Source organism: Canis lupus, chromosome 6, assembly GCF_003254725.2.
Source record: "Canis lupus dingo isolate Sandy chromosome 6, ASM325472v2, whole genome shotgun sequence".
In the NCBI taxonomy this organism is placed as follows: Eukaryota; Metazoa; Chordata; class Mammalia; order Carnivora; family Canidae; genus Canis; species Canis lupus.
Window position 1 is genome coordinate 33,409,177 of NC_064248.1, and position 11,981 is coordinate 33,421,157.

The following is an 11,981-nucleotide window of genomic DNA, read 5'->3' on the forward strand; positions in this document are numbered from 1 at the left end:
ATAGGGAAAGCACTTTTTCTCTGAGCTGAGCACCATGCCAAATGCTCTGTGAATAACCTGTCAGTCAGTTATTTATTTATTTATTTATTTATTTATTTATTTATTTATTTATTTATTTTAAATTTTTTTTTTTTTAAATTTATTTATGATAGTCACAGAGAGAGAGAGAGAGAGAGAGAGAGAGAGGGCAGACTCCATGCACCGGGAGCCTGATGTGGGATTCGATCCCGGGTCTCCAGGATCGCGCCCTGGGCCAAAGGCAGGCGCCAAACCGCTGCACCACCCAGGGATCCCCTAACCTGTCATTTAATCCTCAAAACCACCAGTGAAACAGGCTTGAGTGTTACCTCACAGGTGAGGAAATAAGGCTGACGGAGGTGGTGCAGGTGGCCTGTGGGCAGAGCTGGGAAGTGGCAGGCGTAGAGTGGGACCTGAAAGGGTGTCCATGGAGCATTGGGGGTGGGGAGGACCTGCCTGTCGTGGTGAAGGCTCCTGCAGCAGAGAGCAGGCAGTGAAGAGGCTTCCTCAGGGTCCTTGCTTCTCCAGCCCTGCTCCAGACCCTCGGTGTCGGCTGCCCCAGCCGGCCCCTTCCCCAGTCTCTGCACCCCACCATGCACCATCCCCTGGGTGGGCCTCCTCCCAGCCTCAGGATTATACCCGTGAGAGACCAAGCTTAGCAAACCGGGTGAGGAAGATTGTTTAAGAGTCTGGTCTGTATCCTGCTCCCATCAGGATAGGGTCTTTGGACCTGCAGGGACCCCACTCTCTCTCATCCAGTATCTTGTCTCCTCACTTAGAGCAGACCCCAGGGACTAAAGCTGACAGCAGATCACACTGACTGAATAGCTACTATGTGCCAGGCACTGTGCTAAAGCTCTATGGGAGCCATCTCTTTGTTCTTTATAACTGGAAGTAGTTATACCTATTTTACAGACAAGGAAACTGAGTCCTGAGTGATTAAGGGACTTACCCAATTCACTGAGTCAAGGGAAGAGGCACAGGACTCAGAATCTGAGTTCCAACCCTGCCTCTTTCTCTTCTGTTTGGGTCTCAGTTTCTTTGTCTTTTCTCCAGGAAATGATCATAATTTATTTTGAACCTTGGATCTATGGATTCCTAGAAGGTCCATGGAAAACCTTTATAGGGTTTTTGACAATTCTCTCAAATGATTTGGAAAAAAACATCCTCCTCCCCTCTGGGTTTTGTTTTCTTACAGCAGACTCCATGCCTAACATGGGGCTTGAACTCACCCAAGACCTGAGCTGAGATCCAGGGTCAGACACTCAACTGGTTGAGCCACCCAGGCGCCCCTCCCCTCCGGGTGTTTTTTAATCGGCTCCTTAGATGGGTCCATAACCTGAAAACAATGGCCTGGTCTATGGGGTCAGAGGAAAATGGTTGTCAGGAGACAGACATCTGCTTGGGGTCGACTCTGTATCAGGCTCGGTACAGGCACATACTGGGCGTTATTTACCGAATGATCACCAGAGAGCAGTATTCTGTACCCCATTTATGGGTGCAAACACGGGACAGGCTCTGTGGGTCAAAGGTCACCTGGCTCGTGAGGGGTGGAGTGGGTTGAAGCCCAGATCTGCAGGGCGCCAGAGTCCAAGATCTGGTCCCTCACATCACACCTTCCAGCGGGGACGGCACAACCGGGGTTATCCCTGGAGCTTGAGCATTTAATTGCCTCTTGGCTCCCTCAGGCCGGGCAGGAGTGACAGCATGCTGAAGGAAGGGCCTCAGCACGAGGTCTGTGATATGGACAGGCCAGGAACCTGGCCATACCCTGGCCCTCTGCTGTGGGACTTTGTTCTCAGCCTGCAGGAAGGTCAGGAAGGTAAATTCCCAGGACGCCAAACACACACACACACACCAGAGACCAAGCCCTCGGTATAGAATACCCAAGTCTGCCATTCCCTGCTCAGCGAAGCTAATCAAGTGAAGGCTGAGAGTGAAAAGAGTCATCATGCCCCCTCCACCTCCCCGCCCCAGGACAGAACGTTCCAATGGTCTGATCACGTGACATACAAACATAGGCTGCGGTGTCAGGCAAACCCGGGTGCAAATCGCCACTCTGCCACTGACTGGCTGTGTGACCTGGGGCATGTTCCTCAACCTCTCTGAGCTGCAGCTCCTGCCTCTGTGAAATGGGGACGCTCATCCCTGGAAAGGCCGTGAGGAAGAGAGGTAATCCATGAAAGACACAGAGTAGGGTTCTGGAGTGAGTTCCGCACCACCCCCAATGGAATGGCCTAGAACACAGCCTGCCTGTACTTACCTATTCTGATGATATCGTGGGGGCTGCTCTCTTGTGCTTCGTCTGCCAGGGGGTCATCTTCCTCCTGCGTTAGAATCGTGGGATGTACCTTGTCTCTTGGAAGCCCTGCTGGTTTGGGGTCCGTAGCAGCCCGGGGTCTCCTCTTGACGTCCAAATCCCCGTCCTCGTCCAGCTGAGCTCCCACACCCTCCTGGCCAGTGTCAATCCTGCAGCCACTCCCCAGAGGGGGCTTGGCACTGCCCGACCCACGTGGGGGCGTGTCCTCGGCGGGAACCGTGCCATGACTGCCGCCCTCTGCCCCTGAGTCTGTCTGAGAGTCTCGGTTCCACAGAAGCTTGAACTGGGACAGGAAAACTGAAAGGCAAGACGAACACGGTATCTCCGGGCTGTCTCCTCCCTGCAGAAAATCCAGATCTCCACTGGGACAGAGTTCTAAAGGCCAGGCATAGTAATGCCCACAGAAAAAGCCCGTTTGACTCAGCCGAGAAGCTGGGGCCACTCACTGAGAGCAGCTAGCATTTGACGAGCATCTATAGAGAAAGTGCTCGGCCTCCATCACCCTAACCCTTCCTGCGCTATGAAGACAGTGGTGCCAGCTCCACCCTATGAACGTGGACACAGAGGCTTGGGGGGATGAAAGGAGCTGACGAGGCCACACAGCTTCTGACACGGCCAAGGTAAGACACAGACCCAGCCCAGAGGACAGGACAAGGACACCATGCCGCCTCCCCCATCTGTGGCTGGAAAGTTACTGGGACAAGTATGTGTTCCAGACAGGTGGGCTGGAGGCGGAGGTACAAGGGATTGAGGGGATAGACCTGGGCTGCAGTCCCCCTCTCCCCTGGCTATCTGACCCAGGCTGGGCAATGATCCATCCATGAATCTCAGGCTTCTGAATTCAGGGCCCAGACTGGGACATGAGGGAAAGAGGAGTATTAATCACATCACAAGTGGAAACAGGGTGTCAAAGCTGGGGAGGGCCCGTGTGAGGAGACATGTGGAGTCAGGGCTGGAAGGGAAGAAGTGCATGCAGTGTGTGAGGAACAGAACAGAGCACAGAAGGGCAAGTGTGAACACACTGGGTCAGCCTGGGCTCACAGGCCAGGGTGAAGAGTCCAATTTTATTCTAATAGCAAGAGGGAGACACCAGAGGGTCTCAATCAGGGCGCTGATGTGAGTCACATTTCTAAAAGATCCCCTTGGATGCTGGGGAGATGAGTAGGGGAAGGTGTGCAGAGCAGAGCCAAGGAGCCCTGGTGGGAGGAGCTGGAGGCATCCAGCCAAGTGACAGAGGGGCCTGAATTGGGGTGGGGCAAAAGGAGCCCAAACTGGGCAACAGGCTCCCCAAGGGCAGGGCTTGGCTTGTTCCCTTCTCACTCCCAGCAGGTCCTGCCCACCACTGCCATCCACTTCCCCGCACCCTACACAGAGTAGGTGCTCAGGAAAGCACAGGTGTTTACTCAACCCAACAAGAGTAGCAGCTGAACAATGTAAACTTGCTGATCTTTTCCCCCCAAAGAAGAATATGAGAAAGTAGAAAACAAAACAGATCCACAGGGTGCTGGGCCCCTCTGCACACTTGCAGGACCTTACCGGGCTGCCCCATGCCATTCAGCCGCACCATGAGGTGCCTGTGGTTTGGGGTGTAGAGGTGGACATCTGAGAGCACAGTGTCACTTCTGAACGTAACCTCGTCCATGGCTGGGGTAGGGGCCAGCTACCATGGCCGGGCTCCACGTTAATCATGGGACAGCAGCACCTGGAAGGCAAGATCAAGTCCTCAGGACAGCAGGTCCCAAAGGGGAGCAGTGTAAATACTCTCCAACCCGGTAGTAAATAACTTTCTCTGGGGGAAGATGCTTCCCTTTTCTGATTCTCTCAATTTTTCAAGGATTCTCTCCTTTCTTTCAAAGGAGAAAGTCTCGGAGGCTTTGCAAGGGAAAAGAATCCAGCTAGAATTGTGTTATTCTGTTTACAGTGTGTTCAGTTTCACAGGAGTCTTTTATTTATGGCAAAGGATCCAGATTTCCATTTATACTGATAAAGTTTTCCTTCACTTTTAATTTTTTCCTACTTTTTGCATTTGACAATTTTCAAAGAGACAAGAAAGTTGAGGGCATAACAAAATAAACTGTTATATACCCACTGCTTAGATCCAGTGGTCATCAACACCTTGTCATATGGGGTCAATTGATCTGTCTACCTGGGTTTTTGCTCCCTTGAACCAAAAGGAAATTCTAGACACATTTTATCTCTAAATTTCTCTACAGTTTCTTTCCCCCTTTTTAAATATTTTGTTTATTTATTTGAGAGACACAGAGAGAATGAGAGAGAGAGCATGAGTGGGGTGAGGGGCAGAGAGAGAAACAGACTCCTACCGAGCAGGGAGCCCGATGCAGGACTCCATCCTGGAACTCCCAGATCATGACCTGAGCCGGAGGCAGCCGCTAAACCGACTGAGCCCAGGTGCCCCATACTGTCTTTCTCTTAAGACATGCTGTCATATAACCACAAGATCAGTAGCAGATCTAAGATAACCTAAGATTTCTTTGTACCATTTAAAACCCCAACCCTGTCCATAGCCAACTTTCTCCATTTCTCATGCTTTTATAGCTGGCTTTTCCTAAAACAGTATTCAATCACAATTTACGCTTTGCATTTAGTTATTTCTCCTTTAGGTTTTTTTTTTTTTTTTTTTTTTAATTCTAGAAGTTGACTTCAACTGCCCAAATACCCTTGTTGCTCTAAAGCATTCTTTTTTTTTTTTTTAAATAAGTTTTTACTTATTTATTTGATGGGGGGGGGGCGGAGAGAGAGAGCGAGCACAAGCAGGGGGAGCAGCAGAGGGAGAAGGAGAAGTAGACTCCATGCCAAGCAGGGAGCCTGACATGGAGCTTGATCCCGGGACCCTGGAACCATGACCCAAGCTGAAGGCAGACACCCAACCGACTTAGCCACCCAGATGCCCCTAAAGCATTCTTTTTAAATTAGAAAGAGAATGAGCCACCAAGCGGAGATTCAAAGATAAAGCAGCCAAGGGAATCACTGTACCCGTGAGGTACAGATGTGAGAGATTATGCAGGTGACACAGCCAACGGCTGCGGAAACTACCTCTGAGGCAAAGGGGTCAAAACAGGAAGGCTCCCTCTGCAACTAAACGTCTGCCTCACTGCATGGCAGCAACACACAGCCATGGGCTGGGATGCTGGCGGAGTGGGTGTAAACCCGTTTCTGAATCGTCGCCATGTGACCTGGGGGACATCACTTCACCTCTCTTGACCTGTTTCTTCACCTCTAGGCTATATTCTCACCTTACAGGGTTCCCGGGGCATAAAGAACTGAGCAGAGTCTGTGGCCCCACAGCAGTTGTTAACTCCTTGTCTTGGGCTGGTTTCAGGCGCGTTTGGCCCAAACCTGCTGATAACCCCTGACCTTCTACAGGAGCTGTTCCTACCTGGGTAGGTGCATGCACTAGCCGTGTGTCCTAGGCATGGCACGAAACCTCTCGGGCCTATATTTCTTCAATTGGAAAGTGGGATTACGGTAACCTGGGCTGTCCTCACAGTCTGAGCGCACCTAATTAGAGTTCCTACCTTTAAGGATGTGCCATGGGGAAGCCAAAGGTGTCCCCCCACAAAAAATTTTTGTGGAAAAGCTGATCCCTTGTTAAATCAGCCTCCATGCTGGCTTTCTCACTTGACACCAGAAGCCGGCACAAAGTAAGTGGATTGAGAAGTGATGTTGTGAATCTAGTAAAATGATGTAGGATTTCACAGTGCCAGTGAAAGTGATGGAGGAGAAATGCTCCTTCCTCAGGCAAAAGCCCTCAACCAATGTGGTCTGGAACAGTTAGGCTGGATCCAAAGACAGGAATAAATGTCTCAAAGGTAGATGTGGCTCTCCCAGGGCTGAAAGATATCCTGAGGACTTCCACATACAGTTTTGGAAGAAGAAGAAAAAAAAAAGATCCTCTGTGACGATGCTCTGAAAGTCAAACACAACCAAAGGACGCTTGCTGTTCCTTGCTATAGTGCAATTTCGTTGGAAAAATCACATCCCACGAAGGAGCATAATATTATAATTCGACACTAACTCTTTTTAAACATAGACAAAAAAAAAATCAAACTCAAATTCTTCATTTCTGGTTGAATTTTTAGTTTTAAAATTCAAACTACCTGGGCTTCCCAGAAATGTACCCTACGACTGAGAACCAGGAAGTGGGATCCCTTTAGAGGCCTTCTCCTAGGACCAGTTATCTGGGAACAGTAGTGTCTTGTACCTACCTGCCCCCCCCCCCCCCCCGCCTGTATGAAGATTAAATGAGACCATCGGTTTTAGGGTTCAGGACAGAGTTAAACGGCCAACATGTAACGACAGTAAGTGTCAATTGTTGCAGCAATAGTAATTACTAGGGATGCCTGGGTGGCTAAGCGGTTGGGCTCCTGCCTTTGGCTCAGGGCATGATCCTGGAGACCCGGGATTGAGTCCCACGTTGGGCTCCCTGCGTGGAGCCTGCATCTCCCTCTGCTTGTGTCTCTGCCTTTCTCTGTGTCCCTCATGAATAAACAAAAATAAAAAAAAAAAGTAATTACTATTGGAGAGTGTGCTGGAGGGTGGAAAAAGGCAAGAAGAGCCAGTGTTTCTACTTAGGAACAGCTGACTCAGAGTCTCTGGGAATGCTACAGTTGGATGGCTTCAGTCCGGGCGCCTCTGGAGAGGGGGGGAATGGACCCCCAGCCTGCAGATGGGCCTCCCTGGGGCTGAGGCTCATCCCGCAGCAGCTCGCCTCTCCAAGGCTGTCGGGGGCCAGGCTCATCCTTTCTCCCCTCGGGCCCCCCAGTCAGGGTCTCCTATTTGTGGATTAGAAGACCTCCCGGCCTCCCAGGCTTTCCCTTTGCCAGGTGTCGGTCAACTCACGCATTCACCAACGGGGCCCTGGGCGCACGTCTGCGACGGGCTCACACCGGGCGGGGGCTGAGGCTGGGCAGGTGCTGCCGCGGGGCGGGGCTGCCGCGGGGCGGGGCTAACACGGGGCAGGAGCCGACGCGGGGCGGGGCTAAGGCGGGGAATGGGCAGCGGCGGGGCAGGTGCTGCGGCGGGGCGGGGCGGGGCTGCGGCGGGGAACGGGCTGCGGCGGGGCAGGTGCGAGGGAGGTCGGGGCGGCGGAGGGGCGGAGGGACGGCGGCCCGGGGCGCGGGAGCCCTGCGCAGACTCGGCGCCCGGAGTCGGGGGCTGCGGGGACCCCTCCCGTCTCGCCGCCTCCCTCAGTGCCGCCCACAGGGCAGTCCCTCTCCGGCCTCGCCCTCCCGTCTTGGTCCGCGACCCGGGGGCGGCCTGGACCCCCGGACCGAAACCTGCAAGGCGGCGCGGCCCCGTCTCCCACCGGCCCGGGTCGGCAGGGGACAGCGAGGCCGAGTGGGGGCTGGCGTCAGGGCCAGGCCGCGGCCAGGAGGCTCCCTGCACCGTCCCCATCCCGCTGCCTGTCCCGGGAGCTTACCCGCCGCGGGCTGCAGGAGGGAGTCCGGCCGAGGCCTCTCCCCGCCGGGCTCAGGCGGCCGCCATTGTGGGCGGTCTGCGCAGGCGCGGCCACGCCCCCTCCGCCGCCGCCGCGCCGTGGCCACGCCCACCTGCGGAGCCGCGCGGGGGGCGGGGCCGGGTACCCTGCCTTGACCTGCAGCCCTGGGACTTTGCGCCTTTCGCCGTTCACGAGGCTTGGCACAGACCGACCTGCACGTCGGGCCACGAGGATCCTACTGTAGGCTATGGGCCAGGGGCTAGGCTACTTGGGGTCACCTCTTCCAGGAAGCCTTCCTGGATTCCCCCTCCTCCAGCTCTCTCCATCAGAGCGCCTGTGACTCTGGTTGTCAAGACCTGTTTACCGTCTCCCCCACTAGGTTTTGAATGCGTTGGGGAGAGAAAAAGCTGCTGGTTCACATCTGCAACCCATGCTGGGCTTCTCTGAATCGGAAAGGGGAAACACAATAATGCTCGGAAAGCAGTTAGCATCATCCTCGGCATGCTGCGAGCACCCAGGAAATGGCAACTGTACTTGCACGTGATTTATTTTGGGGGGAGGAGAAGCTTTAATTTTTATTTTTTAAAAACTTATACTTACACGTGATTTATTTTTTGGGCGGGGAGAAGCTTTAATTTTTACTTTTTTTAAATTTATACTTACACATGATTTAGTTTTTTTGGGGGAGAAGCTTTAATTTTTATTTTTTTAAATTTTATTTTTATTTTCTTGTCATCGTAAGTATACTCTCTCATCCTCCTCCTCCCCCCACCTCCCCTCTGGTAGCCATCGGTTTGTTCTCTATCGTTAACAGTCTGTTTCTGGGGTTGTCTCTTTCTGCTTTTCCTTTGCTCGTGTGTTTTGTTTCTGAAATGCTGCCCATGAGTGAGATCACAGGGTATTTATCTTTCTCTGACTTAATTTCACTCGGCATCACACACTGTAGCTCCATCCGTGTCATTGCAAATGGCAAGATTTCATTCTTTTCTCTGGCTGCGTGATATTCCACTCTGTGTCTGTGCCACACCTTTACCCATTCATCAGTCGATGGACCCTTGGGCTGCTTCCGGATCTTGGCTCTTGCAAATAATGCTGCTAGAAACGGGTGTGTGTGTGTGTGTGTGTGTGTATCCCTTTGAAGGAGTATTCTTGTATTCCTTGGGTAAATACCCAGGAGTGCTCTTGCTGGATGATAGGGGAGTTCTATTTAATTTTTTGAGGACCCTCTGCACTGTTTTCCACAGTGGCTGCACCAGTTTGTGTTCCCACCAGCCATGCACGAGGGTCCCTTTTTCTCCATGTCCTCGCCAACACCTGTTGGTTTTTGTATTGTTGATTTTATCCATTTTTTAAAAAAGATTTTATTTATTTATGAGAGACACAGAGAGAGAGAGAGAGGCAGAGACACAGGCAGAGGGAGAAGCAGGCTCCATGCAGGGAGCCCGACAGGTTCAATCCCCGGTCTCCAGGATCATGCCCTGGGCCGAAGGTGGCGCTAAACTGCTGAGCCACCCGGGCTGCCCGATTTTATCCATTCTGACAGGTGTGAGGTGATATCTCATTGTGGTTTTGATTTACATGTCCCTGATGCCCAATCATCACCCCGAGCATCTTGTCATGTGTCTGTTGGCCATCTGTATGTCCTCTTTGGAAAAATGTCTGTTCGTGTCCTCTGCCCATTTTTTTGACTTGGATTATTTGGTTTTTGGGTGCTGAGTTTCACAAGTTCGTTATATATTTTGGATCCTAACCCCTTCTCAGCTATGTCATTTGCAAATATGTTCTTCCATTCTGTAGGCTGCCTTTTAGATTTGTTGATTGTTCCGTTAGCTGTGCAGAAGCTTTCTGTTTTGATCAAGTCCCACTAGTTTATTTTTGCTTTTGCTTCCCTTGCAGAAACAAGTGAGACACATCTAGAAAGAAGTTGCTAGGGTGGATGTTGAAGAAGTTAACTGCCTGCGTTCTCCTCTAGGATTTTTATGATTTCAGGTCTCACACTTAGGTCTTTAATCCATTCTGAGTTTATTTTTGCGTGAGGTGTAAGAAAGTGGTCCAGTTTCATTCTTTTTGCACGTGGCTGACCAGTTTTCTTACCAGAACTGTGGGAGAATAAATTCTTGTCAACAGCCCTGGGTGAATCTCTTCTTCATCCTTCCGGGCCCTGGGAATGTGAGCCATGAAACTGTATTAATGTCCTATGGCTGCTGTAACAAGTTACCACAAATGGGATGGCTTAAGTCAACACGAGTTTATTCTCCCACAGTCCTGGAGGCCAGAAGTTCGAAATCAAGTGTCACCGGCCCTGTACTCTCCAGAGACTCTGTATTAGTCGGTTCAAGCTGCCATAACAGAACACCATGGACATCATGGCTTAAACAGCAGACATTTACTTCCTCACAGGTTAGGGGGCTGGGAATTCCAAGCCCGAGGTGCCAGCGTGGTCGGGTTCTGGTGAGAGCTCTCCCCTTGGGTTGCAGGCAGCTGCCTTTTCTGCGTTGTCACCTGGCTTCTGCTTCATGTGTACAAGGAGAGAGGGAGCAGGTTCCCTGGTGCCCCTTCTTACAAGGATGCTAATTCTCCACAGTCAGGCTCCACCCTTAGGACCTCATTGAACCTTACCTACTTCCTTAGAGGCTCGGTCTTCAAATATGTCCTCACTGGGGGGTCGGGGTCCTCAACATATGAATTTGTGGGGACACAAACATTGGGTCCACACTACCTCCAGAGGCAAGGAGGTAGCTTCTGATGGCTCTCAGCAGTCCTTGGCTTATAGATGCATTACTCCAATTTCTGCCTCTGTGTATGTATGTGTTTAAATTGCCTTTTCAGGGCGCCTGGGTGGCTCAGTCTGCTAAGCCTCTGGGCTCAGGTCATGATCTCAGGGTCCTGGGATCAAGCCCCACATCAGGCTCCTGCTCAGTGGGAAGCCTGCTTCTCCCTTTCCCTCCATCCCCTTCTCTCTCTCTCAAATAAGTAAATAAATAAAATATTTTAAGGAAATAAATAAATTGCCTTTTTGTGAGGGTACCGGTTACTGTATTAGGGTTCACCTAACCCAGCATGACCTTATCTTCACCTTATTACATCTGCAAAAACCCTATCTCCAAATAAGGTTGTGTTCAGGTACAGGGTTAGAACTGAAACATATCTTTTGGGGAGACACCGTTCAACCCACAATAGAAAGCATCTTGGAAGGGATGCTCTGGACCCAGCTCTTCAGCCCCCTGCTTTGTGAGTACTGCCCCCCCCCTTCCACACCCAGCCTCTTGGTCCTCCCAGCTGAGGCTCCCAGACAACCTAGAACAGAAGCTAGCCCCACGGTGCCCTGCCTGAATTCCTGACCCACAGAATCCAGGAACATAACAAAAGGGTTACTGTTTATGCCACTTTGTCCTGAGGTCCTGAGGTCCTTTGCCACTGGAGAGGAGCCTATCAGAATAAAGGGGGAGGAGAGCCAGCCCTTCTTTGCAGAGCTCTGCAGGTGTCTGGAGAGGTCTCTCCCTATTCCACCACTCAGCTATTTACAAGCCACTCTGCTGTCCCCTTCGTGTTCAGTTCCTCCATCCACACGACCACCCCGGAGGCTCAGAGAGGCCCAGTGCCTTCCTGGGAGTCACCCAGCTTCTGCATGGCGGAGCTGGCAGGCCGTCTCCCAGATGTCCAAGCCTGCCTGCTGGATGACGCCTCAGTGAAAGGCCCTTTCCTGCATGCCTCCTCCCTCCAGTGGCTCTCCCAAGGCTTGGCGACCCCAGGGTTACAGTGCTAGCTCACACTTGCCGGCGTGTACATTACCCCCACCGCCTGGGCTAATGACAAATCATGTATGCGACAGAGGACGGCGGACGCACTGCCAGATGTGTGATGAGAAGCCAGGCTGCAGGAAATTGCCGTCAGGTGATTATGACTGGCTGGGGCATCCAGAGCAGCCCCCTTGCCAAAGGTGCTGTGTTTACCGAATGCTTCATGTGTTTTCTCAATCAGCGCTGGAAGATTTTGTCCTCCGAGGGAGAGCTCTTCCCCTAGGCGATTATAACTCTGCCCCCTGCCTTCTGCCCACTTCTAGCTTCTAATAACACCTGCTGCAAATGCGCAGCGATCATCGCCTGGCTCTCTGGTTCCTGGTTCTGGGCCCAGAGGCACCGAGCTGACCTGCCTGCTCGCCAGCGCTGGGTTCGAATCCTCAGT

General features: G+C 52.0%; 1 protein-coding gene across 14 annotated transcripts in view; it reads right to left on the reverse strand.

Annotated features, from left to right (window-relative positions):
• The window catches only part of METTL22 (methyltransferase 22, Kin17 lysine), a 38,888-nt gene extending 30,970 nt beyond the window's left edge, over positions 1-7,918 (reverse strand). For 9 of the 14 annotated variants that reach the window (XR_007411276.1, XR_007411277.1, XM_049111417.1 and 6 more), the window contains exons 1-3: positions 7,779-7,918; positions 3,875-4,040; positions 2,282-2,635 (exon numbers count right to left, since the gene is read on the reverse strand). Coding sequence is in view for 12 of the 14 variants with exons in the window: in XM_049111417.1 (XP_048967374.1) it covers positions 2,282-2,635; positions 3,875-3,980 (460 nt within the window). In the remaining 2 variants the exon portion in view is untranslated. Of the gene's footprint in view, positions 1-2,031; positions 2,167-2,281; positions 2,636-3,874; positions 4,041-6,690; positions 6,836-7,198; positions 7,321-7,778 lie in introns of those variants that run through there. The other 5 variants (XM_049111416.1, XM_049111415.1, XM_025416559.3 and 2 more) reach the window with 5 other exon arrangements.
• Between the last annotated feature and the right edge of the window lie 4,063 nt (positions 7,919-11,981).